The sequence below is a fragment of the Ambystoma mexicanum genome, chromosome 12 (assembly GCF_040938575.1).
Source record: "Ambystoma mexicanum isolate Mex_15411 chromosome 12, UKY_AmexF1_1, whole genome shotgun sequence".
Taxonomy (NCBI): domain Eukaryota; kingdom Metazoa; phylum Chordata; class Amphibia; order Caudata; family Ambystomatidae; genus Ambystoma; species Ambystoma mexicanum.
The window spans coordinates 636,170,774-636,190,053 of record NC_090936.1 but is presented as its reverse complement, the minus strand read 5'-3'; the positions used below and the strand labels follow the sequence as shown (position 1 = coordinate 636,190,053).

The window sequence follows — 19,280 nt, the reverse complement described above, 5'->3', positions numbered from 1 at the left end:
CTCGTGAACCACCCCTGGGAAACCAAGGTAATATGCATTGAGTCTCCAGGAAGAATTGCTCCCTCTCTGCTACCCTCCCACTATAACTAGCAATGGGGAGTGGTTAGAGATACCCCTTAGCAGGAGCAGCACATCTCTGTCTCTGCAGGTGTCTGGACCTGCCACAAAGAAATAATTGAGCCTGGAAAGAGAGAGATATGCTCCCGAGTGAAATTAATAGTCTGTTTACCACGATTGCAAAAGACACCATGCATCCACTAGTCCATTAGCACTCACAAACTCACTATGGACTCCACCTCGGCCCGTGGCCGTTGGAAGATGGTGTTGACCTCTGTCCATATCATCGTTAAAATCACCCCGATCAACCAATGGTCTACCTGGAGCCGTACAAATAGTCCCTGGAGCTTGTATAATAATTGTATTTGTAATGGTGATGGGTCATAAACACAAGGCAGTCCCAGAATAACCCCTTCCCCAATGAACCCACGACCAATATGTATCTCCCGCCCATATCTCAAATCAATGAATACACAGCAAATTTCACCTGTTTCTGGATCAGTATCGTCACCCCTCTAGAATCTCTCAAAGCCTGCATGCATATTGAGTTTCTAATTGGATCTAACACAAAAGTTGCTCTCTGTCCCCATCAAATGTCCAACTCCTGTTACAACACCAATGTGCTGTCTGGCTGTACAATGACTTTGCTGGTCCCCTCCTTACTCAGGACTGCGGGCCGGCAACCATAGTCATTGTTCCTTTTTGGCATTTGTTTTGGCTCTTTCGGCCTTTCGTTGTCCCTGCGGTAGCCATCCAAGGTGTCTATCCATTCCCACACCTCATCAGGGCTAGTGAAAAAAAATAGATCTCTCGTTCGTTAGGACCTTGAGCTTGGCCCGGTAGAACATCATATATCTGAGATTCATGTCTCTCAATTTCATCTTCGCCGCGTCGTAGGATTTTTGCTGCCTTTGCACTTCCTGGGTGAAGTCAGGGAATATTGGGAGTCTGGCACAATCAACCTCATATACTCCTCTTCTCCTTCATCCTAGAGTATCACATCCCGGGCCCGGAAATGAAAAGGTTTTGCGATAACTGCCCGGGACGGAGTCCCTACGTGTAAACACTCTGTTCTGGAAGTCCATGGGCACTCCCAAATGGCTCATACGTGTCACAGGCCTGCCTGTTCTCCATGTCTCACTTCCCCTCCAATCAGCTGTTCACTTGAGCAATTTTCCCCCTTCCAGCTGGTTGGGGTGTTCCATCAAGGACCGGGGAAAACCTGCATCTAAAAACGTGACACCGTGATCCGGAGCTGGCCGAGCTGCATGTTTCTCTTCCTCCGGCACACTTATCTGTAAGAGGGTATGTCCCCTCCAATGCTCATCATCCTATCAGGCCTGGGCCATCTGCCGCCTCTAAATGGTATTGGGGAGGGAGCAGGGGGGGGGGCCCTCTCCGTCTGCTCTAAGGTGTTGCCCGTCCCCTGCATTTGTGGATCGCATCTGGGTGTTGGGCTATCCAGGGCACTCTGCTGCGGCTTCCGCCCTCACCCATGATACCACGCTCAGGTTGGACCAAGACTCCAGGCGAAGGGTGCCTCCACGTCAGGCTCCAAGATAGTGCCTCGGGGGAACCTCCGGCCTGTCTTCCCCAGTCCAGCCGTTCACATCTACTCTAAACAGGACTGTCCACCCGGGCCACCCGCGGAGTGCTCCGTTCACCGCACAAGATGTTTCTAGGGCTCCCTGGGCTAATCTACAGGATAAGCAGGATGTTTAGTGGGTGAGGATCAGAGCTCCAAGCTTTCATGTCCTCTTCCTACGGCTCTTGGCCACACCTTCCGATCTATGGTGTTTTAAGTCAGCTACCAAATGCAGCCAATAAAGAGTCAACAAATAAAGTGTTATATATAGATTATGCATATTAACTTTTCTTTCTCCCCCTTTTGTGTTAGATTGATTATGCTAAGGGCCCCTGGGCTGAAGGTATAAGGGCAAATCTACCTTTTACAATAGGAGAAGGTAATCTTGAATGTTGTCCCTTCTTCATTCCCAAGGTTGTGACCAAATTCCACCCAACACAGAAAATAACACTACTGGATTTGTATCCACGTCCTCACCCTTCTAAGGATCAAGAGAAGTTGCAGAGGCTAGACCCAGAAAGGGCTCTTTGCTTCTACATTTCTAGGATGAAAAATGACAGGCAAGATGACCAACTATTTATTGGGTATACTGGCCACAGTCTAGACCAAGCCGTGACTAAACAAACTTTATCCCGTTTGAACATCTTATGCATTTCAGAGTGCTCCTCCATTGTGGGAAAGGATGCCCCTGAAAACCTGAGAGCCCATTCCACCAGAGGAGTGGCTACCACTTCGGCTCTTCAGAGGTGTTCCAGTGCAGGACATTTGTAATGTTGCTACATGGTCCTCACTACATAATTTCTCGATGCATTACTGCTTAGATACTTTGTTGGGTCTGGACGCTTGGTTTGGAAGAGCAGTTCTGCATAACATCAATCAATAGTGACAAAATTGCACTGTTCCCACCTCCATTTACAAAACTGCTGTGGGCGTCTCAAAGATGCGGAATCTATGGGAGGACACAATCCATTAGAAGAACAAATTACTTACCCATGGTAATGTTCTTTCTACCGGATGTTCCTCCCACAGATTCCTCATCACCCTCAAAAACTACCCCTCTGACTGTGGGTACATGGTTTAATATTTTTTTTTAATTTTTTTTATTTATTGTAATTTCGGTCGCATAAAACAACCTTAAACAAATACACTATTTTACAATTAAAACCAATTCAAATATACAATATCTCACCATGTGAATAATACAATTCATCGTTAATTCATAAAAATTCCTTACATACATAATAAAATATATTTCATCGCAAATTCATAAAATCCATGCCATAAAATTAAACCATTAACACCCCCAATCCATTCTCCTCCAACCACACACTCCAAATGTGGGCTTCCTGTTCCTGCAATTCACAATCTTCAGTCAGGGTTGGCTGCATTTATAATTTGTTCTCTCTTTCATCTGTGTGGGTCTTTTCACTGAGGCTCTGCACCTGTAAGGGGTAATTGGGTGAGGGCTGAGATTGTCTAGATGAGTTTAATGAAAACCACTCTCACTTTGTGCTCAGCCAGTACAGTTAAACAATGTCTTTGGAGTTATAGTCTATACAATTAGTATCCAAAAGTCTTGAATAGGGTGCTTGTGAATTTATTTTTCTGGTAGTCTAATTGTGCAAAAACAGCCAACACATGTTTCGACAAGATGTCTTTCTCAAGGCTGTGCATCCATGTTTTACAAATTGGTTGTACAGTAATCGATACAATAATAATGTTGAATTCACATCAAATAAAATAAGGTGCACAATCAATTGCAACATGGAAGTAAAAATAAAATAACACATGATATAAGGCATAACATAAGTAAAATTAGTTCAAATTGTTTATAAATACCCCAAAAGAGCAGGATTTCGTGATAGAGGAAAGAAATATATGGATGGGAAAGGTTATTGTTCATACGATTTTCGTGCTGTGTTAGGTGCTGTTCACATGTTTGTGTTAAGGTGAGAGCTTGGGCTACACTCCTCCCTTATAAGTGCCATGCATTGTAAGTCACCTTTTGTGGTGTTCCTCCAGAACTGCCCATATGTGTTCTACATGTATGAGTGATGCCACTATTGCACCCAAGGTGATTTGTGCTTCCACCAATTACATTGTGACTTCTAATTAGTAGTGAATAATTTCATCCCGTTCTGGGTCACTTGTCGATGGGAGTGCCACTATACTAGTAATGGGTGAGTAAGGTGTGTCAAATCTAAACTGGTTATGGACTCACCCAATGAGTTCTTTTTGAATTCTCCTGTAAACCAAGTGGACAGAAACATATCTATGGATCAGCATATGGTATTGAAAACACTCGAATTACAAGTAGCCATATTTGCTGTGCTAAAATAGTTTAAATCACAAATGTATTTATATGGTAGATAGGAAAAGTACCTCTCCTACCTTAATGGGTTATCCTAATTTGTTCTTTACAGTTACGAATGCTAGTTAATCTAAGCGTCTTCCTCGTTGGAATCTGTTCTGTTGTAAAAATGCATTCCATTAATCATTGCCCATTGCTTGTCTGGGATCTTAAAGTTCTCATAATTAGCAGGTAGCTCTCTCTATATACTCACTGAAAAAGTAGCAGAGGTGTCCTGTAAGGATTCGCCTCCGATGTGCTGCGCGTGTCATTCTCGCGAAGCAGCCATGTAAAATGTTGTTATTATGTTCTCGGCTGCCGCACGCGGGTGTAATGACGTCATCACTTCTTGTCGGGTGCGGTTTCTTGGGAAATGTGGTCCCAAATGAAAATCATTGCCCAAAGTGTACTTTTGTGAAGCAGGTGTATTCTGTCTGGATCCATCTTTATTCTCATCCCATTGGTCCTTAAATCATAGGGTACATGTAAAGGTTTTAGCACAACTCTACCAAGCGAGCATTCATGTATTAGCAAAGGCACTCCAAGAGTCAATGGGGTAAGGCAATAAAGGTCCCGTGGTCCAACGTTGCATGAGACCATAAAGATGTGCGCAGGTGCTAAGATTAGCGTTGGTGCACCCTTATCTGTGAGAATCATTAGTATTCACGTTAGTTATTCAGTTTTATGAAACTAGAGTTATTATCAAATGCACCAGAGTCTGCTTTAGGTTTATGGGCTGGACCTAAGTCTATAACTGGCCTGCTCATCATCTTGGAGGCCAGTAATCCCTCTGCTTCTGCTTTTCTAGAGTGTGAATTTAATATTGGAAACTGTAAGGAAGGCATGGTATCGAAGGAAGATAGACACAAGTGACCACAGTTCAAGGGTGTTTATTGAACTTTATCAAGGGTGTGATGAACGCCTACCTAAATCTACAGATGGGAGCAAGCTACTACCATCAAATAATAATAACACAATCCTAGTCGAGTCTCATCAAAATAAAAGGGCCTATTCTAAAAAACTGACTGCCAATACTTACCGCTAAATACAAGTAGTGTGGGGTAATGTTCATGAAAAATAAAGAGGTATTCCCAAAAATACCCGTTGGCCTCCCTTCCCCACGTTTTCAGCACGGGATAAGGCGGTTAACTTGAGCATAGCGCACTCTCTGGCATCTTCGGCACAAGGACACAGTTCCATTGCTGACATCAGGGCCTTCCGTGCCCATGTCTCTTAAGTTATCAAAGTCTCTTGATTCCGAGGGCCTGATGTACCAAAACAAACGAAAAGTTCCTTTACTAATACTCAAGTCAGGTGAGTCACTCTTCACCCTGGATCCCCCTCAGCCGGGCTCATATCCCATACCATTAATGCCTGTTTATGCCTTCCATGCTTAAGGCCTTATATGACTTATTGCCTTTTACATGCTTTCAAGTTGAAATGCTGATCAGTCTGCAATGCTTGAATGAAATGAAATGTTATGCTATATCTGCAAATATGGTAACTACTTAGGTGCGTTTGCCTTGGAGTGCATTTAAGTTGGAGTAGGCTTTCCTACTGTCATCCACAAGTAATGTAATTGCTTATGCTGCAGTGCCTCGTTAGCCTCTCGTGGGACCAAAACACTTGTTGATGGCACATAACTCTGCTAAATAACCCACCCGCCTCCCTGTAATCCAACACCTTGTCTCCTGCATCACTACATTGCCTGTGGATCACAGTTAACGAGTAGTCCGCCATTAAGCCCCTTAATGAAATTGATCATGCAGTGCCCGGTTGATGCCAGTGTAACCTGAGCTCACTATTGTAGAAATGCTCATCAGTCGACTATTTATATATGAAGTGCCATTAGTTATGTAATGTCATACCTAAGTCCTCTGAATATCCTGGATCATGCAGGTTTGCACTCAGGGACCCCCTTAGGCAATGCACATCCATGCCAATGGCAGACGGAGTGCATTATAAACGACTTATACACACACGTCAAGCCAGATTCTATTAAGTTCAATGAGCACAGTAAATAAAGCGGAGAAGGTTCACCATTCTTAATTGTTGTGTCAAGACCTATACTTGCATGTAACAGTACGCTTAAGACAATGCCATTCGGTACCAGCTGTTGATTCAAGTATACTCTCTTAGGGAAATCTGGGGTGCGATGCACTGAGTGGATGCTGGGTACTCATGAATAGCACACTAGATGTGTGGGGAAGAGCAGGGACACTGTGCTGAAAGCAATATGAGATGGACCAGTCATCCATGCCTTCCTTCCTCCTAGCCCTGCTGTGTGTGCCTTCCCTGCCAATCTCTCTGGCCTCACAGCATTTGACACCAAGGTGTGGGAAAGAAGTGAGGCACATAAAGCGCTGCCTGGAGAAAGGCGGGGTGAGAGTAGAGATGCTGTGCCCCTCGCCATGTAGAAAGGGCATGTCACCCCCTGCTCAGGGGAGGGAGGGGGCTTCTCTGCTTCCCCCATGCCTCGCATTTTCGGAGAGGAATTTGTGGTGATGCTCACCCTGACACTATTATTTATGCGCCCGCGTATTGTACTCTTATGCAATTCACTTATTATCCAAGCAGAATGATATTTTGTCTTTTTGCAGGCTGCACCAGCAACGAGGCAAGGCTTAAACTTAGAATAGTTTCTCAGTTTATTGTCCTTATAGCACTCTTCAGTAGAATAATTCTGTCTTCCCAAATGATGGGACATTCATTTCTAACGTGCTCATGTGTTTCCATTAAATTAAGCTGTCAAACTTGCATTCTTATCAAGCACATATCTGCCATCTGTGGTATTTGAGAGAATGTAGTGCACAAATTGGAGACAAAGCACCCGAAGTTTAGCATAAATTGTTGTTAGAAAAAACTCCATGGAATAGAGTGCGGCGGATAATCGATTTCAAGGTACATTAGGCATCGTAAATGTTGGAGCGCTTTTTAGACGTGGAAGCTGCACACAAAGTTCAAGCTATTTGGCTGGATCATAGACTGCTGAGCCTTGACGCATATGCAGGCCACCACGATGCCACTCCTTACACCCACACCTTCCCCTGACAGGGCTAAAGGGCCCTATTTGTCGCATGGCTTTTGTGAATCAGAACTCTGGAGCATACTACTACCTTGACCTTAGCATAGTATCATTGGGGAACCTTCTGCATAAGGGAAAGGGAGGCCTGCTTAAAAATGTGAAGTGAACCCAGTGTAATCACCATTCACAGGACCACGGTAACGTAGATTAAGGAAGAGCATTTTGGCTTCAAAGTGCAAACTTAATGAGAACCTTTCGATGGGATTTTTTTTGTTATCAATAAAGACACGTTACAAACAATTAGTAAACGATCATCATAAATAAAGTATGAACTTTGGCGGTAAAGCAAATATAGTTTTTTTCCAAACATTAACTTAGATACCACTACTATCCTTTTAAATGGCTGTAGGTGTTAACGCAAGTAGAGGCTTCTCATAAAATGAGCAATTATTGAAAAATGGGGACTGCAAGGTACTTACACAGACTGCATTGCATCTTGTTATATACATACCAAGAGTTGGAGGCACCACAGAAAAAACATTACAAGTGGTTTATATGCAAGGGGAGTAAGGGATGAGGCAAAAGGCACACATATATAAATCATCTGATGCAGAGGCAATCCTGGTTAGTAGATTTTGAAAGGTCAGTAATATAGGTCTAAAATAGTTGCCCAAGATTTCCTTGAAGAGATCAGGGGGCCGTATTAAAGAAACTTTGCACCACTGCAAGTGCAGTTTTACATTGTATTACCAGTAGAGCAAAACTTGCCATAGTGCAAAACTGCCTTGAGGGAATTTTTTTTCACAAGGGCAGCTTTTGTCCTTGTGCTAATACTATGCAAATTGAATTTGAACCAGTGCTAGGTTTCTGTAATGCGGCCCCAGGTTTTCTTTGGATCTTAAAAGCAGTCCGTTCTGTCTGGGTTAGTTAATATGTCTTCATCCCAACATGTAATTCACAAAGGGTTGTGATTTCGCCACATCTTTGTTGCCTGGTTGTGATAATGTTCCTCGAATGCTGGTGCTGTTTAGATAGGCACATCCAATAGTGTGCACTGCTTCGATAATGACTCAACATTGTACATTGGAATATATTGCCTACTTTCCTATATCTGAGTTTTTAGATGGTTGTCGTGGACCCGGTTACCAACCACAGCACTTGTTTTGAAATTACATACGATTCTTTATTATTTCACCATAATGACAGGCAATACTATTTATGCATGTTGTATTTCAGTGCTCCCAGCCAAAGAAATGGAAAGGGTTTGATGGAAGAACCATGAACATGCACACCCAGTATACAATTCGGGCGAGAGAGCTGCGTGACATCTATAACAGTATAATTTTAAAAAACCTAACTATGGATGAGAGGCTGGATGCTCTGCTAACCCTCAAGCAAACAGTAAAGGTAATATTTGTGTATTTCTTTATTTGTGCAAATGTGTTGGGATCAAGCTTCCTCAGAATGTCATGCGATACATGATATGTTAATGATTAGCGTTAGAGGCTTGAGTGTCTCCAATTTAGCATCTGCAGAACTGAGAACATATAATTTAGCTTAATAAAAGGCTGATGTAATTCAAATATTTATTGGTACTTACTCAATGCTCAATTGACTTGGAATATATTGATATTTAATTGAACTGGAATATAGTTTACGTACCTACCTGCATGTCTTTTAGATACTTATTCTGCAAAGAAGTATCAACATTAATAATAAGGAATATACAGCTCACCTTCATCATCACCCGTGTGCTGTGCTTCGAGGACAAGACAAGTAACTAACCTTACCTAAACCACACAAATTACTTACAGATTGATGCATGTCCTAGATCCTTTCTACAGCATTTACTCAGCAGGATTATATGTATCCAAAAAATATTTGCAAACATTTCTAGCTAGCTACTCCACATCTAAAACTTGACAAATTAACTATTCTTAAGTTATCCATTTACACATATGTCTTTAACATAATTAATTTTCCACTTTAATGCTACTTGTGCAAAATAGTCTTCTTTTCAGCAGTATAGTCGTTTTCTGGACTTATATCCCCCTTCCAAGGACCTTCTTTCGACCTGAACAACCTGAGGCAGAGGTAGATGCTTCTTTGGCCTTTGTGCTCTGGATCCACGTTTAATGAAAAAACTACCCTAGGATCATTAAGAAATTCCTGAATTGGTTGAATATGTAGTTATAAGTGAATAACCTCACACGTTATTTTCCCCAAAATGTAGACATTTAAGAAGCATGTTACATACTTTGTTTTTCAAAAATAATAAAATTATCAAATTCTTGTGTGATGCGAACATGTGGCAACGGGCATCCCTTACACAGATGAAACGATAGGACTGTTTGATTTGGAGTGAAAAGCCAGTAGAATCAAGACAAAGAATCCACATACTTAACATTGAGAAAACTAAGAGATACACGAATGTGATAATTGAATTATCTTTGAAAGACAAAGTAACTTAAGAGAATTTCTACACATTTTCAGCGGGGGATATAATGTTTGTTTACAATTAGCATAATTTATAACTACTGATATAATGATTTAATGTACCGTAAGGAAGACATGGTATCAAACAGTAAGACAGACACAAGTGATAACAGTTCAAGGGTGTTTATTGAACTCGAACTGGGTTTGAAAAATGCCTATCCAATCCTAAATCTAAAGATGGGAGCAAGCTACGACCATCAAATAACAATAACGCAGTCCTAGTGGTGTCTTGTCAAAATAAAAGGGCCTATACCAATAAACGTATTGCCAATCCTTACTTCTAAATACAAATAGTGTGGGAAACAATGTTATGCAAAAGAAAAGTGTTCAAGAAATGATATGTCCGGATATTCAAGGCGTTGGCTTCCCTTCCCCACGTTTTTAGCACAGGACAAGGCGGGGCACTCTAGCTTAGCACAGTCTCTGGCTTCTCTAGCACAAGGGGGCAATTCAAAACTTCAACATCATGGCCTTCTGTGGCAAAGTCTCTTTGTCATTCAAAGTCTCTTTTTCAGAGGGCCTGATGCAACACAACAAACATCAAAGTTCCTTTCTTCTTAGGATTTCACATGTACAAATTCTTGGGTGTTTTTATAACTACTGATATAATGATTTAATGTACTTTAAGGAAGACATGGTCTCAAACAGTAAGACAGTAAAAACACCCAAGAAGGTTTTGTGTTAAACGGGCTCAGACCCAGTTTAACACAAAACCTTCTTGGGTGTTTTTCGCTTCACCCTAGGTCACCCTCTGCCGGGCTTAGACCCAATTTAACAAAAAGCTTTCAATTGATCTCCCTCTGCCGAGCTCGGACCATCTTGATCTCCTTTGTCACAGTGTGCTCTCATACTCTGCCTTTTATCCCCACAGGAAGCTTAATGGAAGTCAGGTGTGTGTGATGGTCCGTAATTGCCTGACCTTGCCTGACCATTGTATTGGGACATGTCCGGTATACAACTCGGGTGTTAGTCCGTTTTCTCTCATAGCAGGCTGTCCGTGAGAAACTGTTTGTGTTGTAAGGGGGTTTGGGGGGTAGAGTTCCTAATTATCCTACTTGGTAGGATGGGGTAAAGGTGTTATTGGGAGTGGGATACCGCATCTCACCATCCGGCATCCCACTCCCCGAAGACCCCTCACCTAGGTGTTCCTCCCGAACTTGTCCACCCCCAGGAACTGGATCCAAAAGCGATGGCCTTGTCCGAGCCACCTGGATGACAGGTCCCCAGGAACTAGTGGGTGAGACACCTGGTTTTTCACAGTACACAATACATATTACTAACAGCACACTGATCTGAAGCTCTAGTGAAGAGCAGCTTGCTTGAAACAAGTGTAGGCGGTCTGTTTCGCAACATAAAAGAATGAAATATAATGATTCATGCGCAATAATAGTGATAATCAAGGGTACCGAAACATTAGGCTGAGATCTGTTTCGCGCCTCTAAAGAATGATACATGATGATTCATATGCAATAATCGTGACAACAAATAGGACTGTAACACTGTTACAAATTCATGAAGAATATTGTGTTCTCAGTAATACTATCCTTTACAGGACCCAGGGCCACGTATACGCAATAAGTGTTTTGATTTAACCAGGGCAGACTTCCCTATTTGTGGACACGTTCAGCGACACTGTATACATTTTGAAAATTCAAATATCCAGATAGTGTGATGATAATCCCAATCTTCCCATCCCCTTTTTTTCAGGTAGCCATTTTACAATCTGGATCTGTGTAGGGCTGTTGTTTAAGATGATTGAGACTATGGACAGGAGTGTGTACTATCAGATGAATTTCAGTCTCTTTTGGAAAAATGATCTAAATCAACTACTTGTAACTCAATTGGGGATCATTCTGAAATAATATGAAATGTGCAATTTTAAATGGCTGCTGCATGTTTTGAGGTACCCACAGGTGCAGATTTAATTGACTATGACCAAGCATTTCCAATGTTAGAAATACAGACTTTGAACTGTTTTGAAGGTTCACAATTTGGAGTAGTTTAAAGTTAACTACACTCAACAGAAAAATCCATAGCTATGCAACTAGAATTAACGGTTGGATCTGATGTCATCACTGAAAACAAACATCAATGGGTAAACAATATTTGTTTTCATCCACTAAAAACCCTTCCCAACATATTTTAGGACTGATGCAATTATATTAACAAACTCCAGTCCTAGAATATGCGGGGAAGTGTTAGATAGTGGTTTAAAAAGATCGTTTCACCAATGATGTTTCTTTGCAGCACTGAAATCACTGGATACCGAATTAACAAATATAGGCGCCAGAAACAAATAACTGCCAGAGTTCTGTATATCATCAAAAGTCATAAGTAAACTACGAGCTTGAAAATAACATAACAATTTGAATATGTACTGTCCCCTCTATATAATGTAAATAAAATACACTCTTTGCATGTACCCATTAGTGTTTTAATCATGTTCAAATACAAAGACCAGGGAGTCTAGTGTCCTAGGCACAAAGATGAGCGAGTATGCAGAATTAAATGAAAGTATACCCTTCAATTGTCCGACTTTACATGTAAAGCTAAACAAGCATCCACTCAATTATTACAGATCAAGAATTGTGAAAAAGCGACAAGTACTGTGGAATGATGCATTTATTATCCAGGTGAGTAAATGCTCCCTCAGTGGGACTTATCTGTGGTATTTGGACTCGGGTGCAAGAAGAAATAAAGCTGGCCATCAGCTTTCACTTAACACAGAGCAGAGCGATCTCTGACCAAACACAACCACAGAGGAATGACAATGAAATCCATGATGCTGTTCTCATGATTGATAACCTTCCTTCCCTAGACCATGGGACTGGTGGTACAAAGAAAAGAATGGTGGGGAATAAGGATAAGCTAATGTTAATGAGACCAATGGAACCAAGAATAAACAGGACATTGTATTTCCTACCAATCGTGTCATAACCTGAGAGATATAAGAGAGGGGCGATACACAGCAGAAAGAACAGGTGGGGAGGAGGGATAAGGTACAACAGAGAAAAGAGGCGCAGAGGGCTTGGAGGTAGGAGTGGATGAGACCTGGACGACTGATGGCATGAGTGCTGAGAGCCAGAGACACTGACCTTGCTTTGGGGTTCACAGCTGGAACCAGAACAGGTGTAGTTGCTGTTTAGGTTCTGAGTCCTGGAAGCAGAGTCCTGAAGGCAGCCGAGAAGCCTGCAGATTAGATCTGGGAAGCAGTGACACAAGAAACACAGTGCACTGCAGTAGACTGGGTTGCTTGAGGAGCATGAAATGCCACCAGAAGTACTGGGAGACGTCCTGTGAAAGCTGAAAGATGTGGCTGATGTACCAAAGGAGGAGATGTTGTGATGCAAGCAAAAGTTAGGGGATGACAACATGTGGCTGGTATCCGGAGTGAGGGACAGTGGAAATTTGTAACCAAAACCTAAGAGATTATTAGGAGAAGGTCACCTGGATGAGTCACCATGAAGGTATGAATACAGGGAATGGACCCCAGTATGAGTCATGCTTTCTATCCTACTCCATAATGCTAGAGCCCGACCACTGCCCCAGGGGTGGTCAACGTGCCCATCTGGGACTGTGGCAGGCTTTGTAACAGTGAATAGTGCTATACCCAACGCAAAGCTTTGGTAAAGTGGAATCTCTTTGTGCAAGAGACACCACTACCCCATAGCACCTTACAAGTTTACTCTTGGACAGCAATATTGTCATGGGCTTGCCCCCAGCACATCTTCCCATTACTTAAAATTACATATCATCAATAACTTTCCTACAGAGTTTTATCACTAAAATGGCTCACTGTATAACAATAAATGGCTCAGTGATCAGCCTGTTCCAAGATTTGGTAACATCCACCCTGCAGTAAAGGAGAGTGATGGGGTCAGTAATGAGGAAACTACAGGAAAATAAAGTCTCCTACACATGGACATTCCCCTTTGGGTTATTGTTTTCCTGGGAGGGGAGACAACAGAGGGTGACAAATTCTGACAAAGGATTAACCGTTCTGAGGATACAAGCGGAGGAGGTCACCTCTGTCGAGAGAGGCAGTGACAAATGTCAGCAGGAGCCCAAGCCCTGGGAATGGACCACCACACACAGGAAGAGAGGCCAGAAACTGAAAGGCCCGAGAACCAGGAAAGGAAGAAAAGAAGACCAAGAATAATCAGGGGCCATCTAGGGATAAAGACCCGGATGAATCTGAAACTAGTGGAGGAATTGCGGGAGGCTGAAAGAGACATACGTATGAACAACAGTGTTGATCCAGAAGTATGGGGGACCCGCTGGGAGGAAGGAGGCACTACTTGGAATCAAACAGGTTCTAGTAACGTAGGGAGTCCAGGTGAAACATGGGTCGGTGCCCACGACCATGGGAAGTATGCAAGGATACCGAGTCAGGCCCGGCGGGAGGGTGGGAGGGGTAATGGGGGGGCCAAGGGGGTAGAGGGGAGGGGGGACGGAAGGAACCACATTCACCATACACATGTAAAAGAACAAACACAAAAGGTAGGACAAATCAGGTACACAAAGATTAAGGGAGGAGGAGTAGGATAGAAAAATGGCTGGGCCGTTACTGATTTTCTCACATAATGTAAGGGGCCTGAACATGCCAGTAAAACGGAAAAAGGTCCAAACGCAGTTAAAGAGACATAACGCAGACATATTCCTATTACAAGAGACCCACGTATGGAAAGGAGACAGGCATAAGATACAGCTACATCAATAATCACAGCTATACCAAGTAAATGCAAGTAGCAAGACAGAAGGAGTAATGGTGGGCTTAAAAAATACGCTGGGCGCCCGAATAACTAACACACTGGTAGACCGGAATGGGAGATGGATATTCATCCACACGCAGATAGGGAAGAGATTAATCACTATTGGGAGGCTATACGCTCCTCACACAGGTCAAGACCCCTTCCTAAATCAGGTCCTGGGGAAACTGCAGCAATTCGTAGTGGGGGAACTAATACTCACAGGAGACCTCAATATGACTTGGGACCCGGAAATCGATAGGAGTGGGCAGAACATCAATAAGGGGGGCGCACCCCTCGGAGGTGGTGAGAGATAGAATGGAAGGGTTGGCGTTATAAGACTTAATGAGGGGGAAAGGGACAGGAGGCAGGGTATACTTGCTTCTCGCATTTGCACCGTACAAATTCAAGAATAGACTATCCATGGTGGCCCCCCGGGATATTGGGCTCACTAAGAGACATAGAACTAGGCCCGATAGAAATATCCGACCACGCACCGATGAGGATACACCTTGGGGAGTTAAAACCAAAGAACCACTTATGGTCATGGAGGCTCTCAGGGGAATTATTGAGGAACCCCGTAGTGTGAGAAAAGGTGAGGGGTACAATAAGTGAATATTTCACATTGAACAATACTAACGAGATCCCACTGAGGAGCGTATGGGATGCATTCAAAGCTTTCAAAGCTGTGCTGCAGGGAGAGCTGATATTACTAAAAGCCCAAAGACAGAAATAAAGAAACAGACTAGAGAAAGTACTTGAGGAAACACTGACGCAGGCACAAAATCTACTGGCAACCCGGAAGACTAGAGAGAACTATAGCAAAGTCAAGGAGGCACAGAGGGAGCTGCGGCTGCTAAACACTGCAAAGGTGGAAAACGTCCTGCTAACGCTTAAACAAAGGTATTACGTGAGCGCAAACAAGGCAGACCAAATGCTAGCCAGGCTCCTGAAACGGCAGCAGGGTCAACGGCATGTAGGTGGAATAAAATTAGCAGATGGGAAAGTAACAACGGAATCAAGTGGGATAACGCAGGCCTTTGCAGCATATTATAAGGAGCTTTATTCTGTGTGGGAACCAGACCTACAAAAGATACGGGCATTCCTGGAAAGCATAGAATTGACCAGGATGATGGGAGAAGAGAGGGAGAGTCTGGAGGGGGATATTGAGGAGGAAGAGGTGGTAAGAGGGATTAGAAAATTGCCTAATAATAAAGCTCCTCGGCCAGATGGGTTTACCGGGGGATAAGGCCTACTCTAAGGAAGTTGAAGGATTCTTGGTGAAATTGTTTAACACATTCAGGAAGGGAAAAAAGGTGGCGCACTCAATGACTGAAGCAAAAGTAGTCCTATTCGCAAAATCAAATAAAGATCCCGCACACTGAGGGTCATATAGGCCTATAGCTTTGTTGAATTAAGATGCTAAAATCTACACTGAATACTAGCAGATAGAGTAAAGGAGGTTCTCCTGGGAATCATTGGGCAAGATCAGTCAGATTTTATGAAAGGGAGGCAGACGTGAGACAACACCAGAAGGGTGATCCATCTGCTGGAAGAAATAGAAAGGAGGCAGATACTGGCCACTCTCATCTCACTGGATGCTGAGAAAGCTTTCGACAGGGCGGAGTGGCTGTATCTATTCCAGACGATGGTCCAAATAGGCTTTAGGCCTAAATATATACAAGTGATTAGAGCTAGCTACAGCAAACCTCTGATCCGCTTAGCGGTGAATAACCAGGTCTCGGAAGAAATACGTATAGAAAGAGGTACGAGACAGGGATGCCCCTTATCCCCACATTTGTATGCGATTTACCTAGAACCCCTGTTATCGGCGATAAGAAAGAACCAGTCCATTAGATGGGGGGTCCCCTTTCGGGGACACACACATAAAACAGCTGCATATGTAGACGACATGTTGCTAACATTGGTGGAACCGGAGAGGTCTAGCTCTGCTCTCGTAACTATCCTAAACAAACGGGAATCGCTGTCAGGCTTCAAAGTAAATATGGGAAAGTCTGAGATGCTGGAAATGGGACGAACAACAGAAATGGCCAATCAAATATGGAAGAGCTCCCCATTTCGGGTTGCAGTGGGAAGCCTGCATATTTAGGCATTAAATTGACAAGCAGGGAGGCTGCGTTATATAAAGCCAACATGCCTGACATTATCAAACAAACGCAGGCAGACTTTACTAAATGGACCCCAATGCGGATCTCCTGGTTAATGATGTGTTATTTATATAGCGCCTTAATCCAAAGCGCTTTACAAAGCACATATTTACATACAATATCACCCAACTGAAATTGGTACTCATTTATCGACCTCGGAAGGATGAAAGGCTGAGTTGGCCTTGCTGGGATTCGAACCTGCGACTTGCAGATCACGCTCAGATCGCAGCAGCGAGTGTTTTCGTATAAACATGGTGAAGATGGTGACCCCCTCACCCCCGATGGTCCTGTATAGATTCCATACTCTCCCAATAGCCATTCCGAAGGTTTCTTTTAAAACACTGAATACATTAATCTCAAGGGTTATCTAGCAGAATAAACTCCCGAGAGTAGCTATGGATGTACGGAGATCCCCCAGACATAGGGGCGGTGTAGGGTGACCAGTTGGTATTGCAAGCTCTGGGATATAGTGGCAATGGAATGGTTGACCTACAGGGCCCAAGGGGAAGCAGACACATTTCGGAGGGAGTGGGGAGAAATGTTAAGTTTCCTGAAAAGTGACTTTTTACAACAATGGTGCCCCCAAAACATTCGGGTGCTGGACATGAGATGATGTTCCAGGATATTTGGAGACTAATGGAGAAAAAGACTGTATACTTCAGAAGAGGCAGAAGTTGGGAGGTGGTTCTTCCGGGGTGGGGGAAGGGGGAATTGGGAGTTACAAAAATGGGCATTCTTACTCCTGTTTATTGCTAATGTAGTTTAGAGGTGCAGAGGGGAGACATGCACCAACAATTCACCCCTCAATAGAAACCAGTTTGTGACATATTCATCCCGAAAACTAATTTTCAACCATATAGCAATAAAATCCAGAGACGTATACTAATCACTTTGCCAATAACAGTGCTAAAAACGTTAGTTCCCGCCATGACAGTGGCTGTAGGTATAAAATGTAAAATTTTTTCTTTTGGCTCAAGTGCCCCTTTGGTGTATAGATAGGAGGGAGATGACATGTGAAGTTTGACACATAATTTGTGAGCGTTGTTTGGTTATTTACTCACCGATTGAAAGCCCACGGCCATGCTGATTCTTGTGCCTTTCCTGCCCACTTCCTGTGCCACCCCACCAAAAACACATTCTCCTGGGATCTTTGGACTACCTTTATCAAGGAGTAACATCAACTTTTTATAATGTAAAGGCCTGGAAGTTTTGTTTCTTAGCTGTCTTTTGAGAGTAAAGGATTTAATTGCAGCTGTAAATGGGCTTTTAGTGTAATAAAGTGTATTAACCAAGTGTGCCTTCACTCAATTGATTTATTAACAGTATGGGTTTTCTTACATCTGTTCCTTTCACTGAAGTTGTCCTGTTAAAACAAGCTTTGTTTAAGTATTTTCCATATTTGGCCATCTTATGGTTAGGTAATACCATTATGGCAGTGCCTGTCAAATGGCTATCCCATGCCTACATAAAAGCCAAAAGTGTTGGCTTTGCCAGTGCTATTTTCTTTATGAACTATAGTGTTGGCTTGCCACATTCCAGCAGCCACAACTAGTGGATTCTCCTTTCTTTTGACTGCTGCTTGTGTGTCACTGTAACACCTGTATGCGCTTCAGTAATCTATTCTCTGCACATGCCGCAGACCGTCTCACTGACCCACATCTCTCCACTTGACGCAGTTCCTCAAACTAGGAGGGGGGTCTTATTGAATGGTCCTCAGTCAGGTGCTATTTACATATCAATAGGTGCTTGACGGAATGCATGACAAGTCCAACACTGATCAACCTTCAGACCCTGGGTCAGTGATCCACTTGGCCCCAGTTGCTACCAGGCGATAGCAACATCTGGCCACATTTGACTGGAAGAATCCTCTGCTTTTATTGTTGTGAAGTGGAGGGTTGAATGTTCCTCAGAGACGCGGGCTTGGGTGTAGGCTCCCTTCTTATAGAGGACTGAGAGTCTGTACTGCCTTTGGAGCAGGCAGCAGGCCAATTTGTCGGAGGGTGTGCCTGATGCCCACCACTTTCTCTCAGCTGCTGTACACTTGCGTTTAACGGTGGCAAGGTCGGAATTGTACCAAGAGTTGCACTTGGATGTGGGCTTCAAACGGATCCTCATGACAGGGGCAAGGATGTCACGAGTGTTAGAGATAGAGAGGGCTGTGTCAGAGTGTGAGTCACCCAAAGGTGTAGGAGGCAGAGAGAAAGTAGCGCCAAGAGCCTCAACTGACACAAGCTTCATGGGCCAGATGACCGAGAAGGTGGGTGACAGTGCTGAGGTTGGCTTGACCTGAGGGGCAGAAAGGTTGGAGGAAAGAAGAAAGTGGTTAAGAGAGAGGAGTGGTGAGAGGGTTGGAGAGGGGGAGGTCTGAAAAGATCAGAACATCCAGGGTGTGCCCTGCAGAGTGAGTCGACCATAGGGAAGAATAGAAAGAGAGAGAAAGAGAGAGAAAGAGAGAGAGAGAGAGAGAGAGAGAGAGAGAGAGAGAGAGAGAGAGAGAGAGAGGGAGAGAGAGAGAGAGAGAGTCTTGCATAGATTGCGAAAGAGCCCCGAACAGGCGGATGTAGATAGTGGCCACAGTGAGAGGCCAGGAGAGATAGGAGCCTGCAGACCAGGCATTCAAAGGAGCAGTAGTCCTGCATTGGAATGACAGAAGCAGGAATCCACTCCGGGAAAATCAGGGCGACACCCCCGCCGGGATGGTTGGTTCTGGGTTTGGAGAGGATATTGTAGCCATCAGGAAGGAGAGTATCAAAACCTGTGACAGAGCTGGCCATGAACCAAGTCTCGGTGAGACAGAGTACATCCAAATCAAGCTCTTCCAGGAGATGGCAGATGTCAGAGGAGTGTTTGA

General features: G+C 43.6%; 1 protein-coding gene across 1 annotated transcript in view; it reads left to right on the top strand.

The window, feature by feature from the left end:
- IQUB (IQ motif and ubiquitin domain containing) overlaps window positions 1–19,280 on the top strand; it is a 548,499-nt gene that overhangs the window by 405,086 nt on the left and 124,133 nt on the right. Inside the window, exon 9 of the mRNA XM_069629104.1 lies at window positions 8,254–8,424. Coding sequence (XP_069485205.1) covers window positions 8,254–8,424 — 171 coding nt within the window. The remainder of the gene's footprint in view (window positions 1–8,253; window positions 8,425–19,280) is intronic.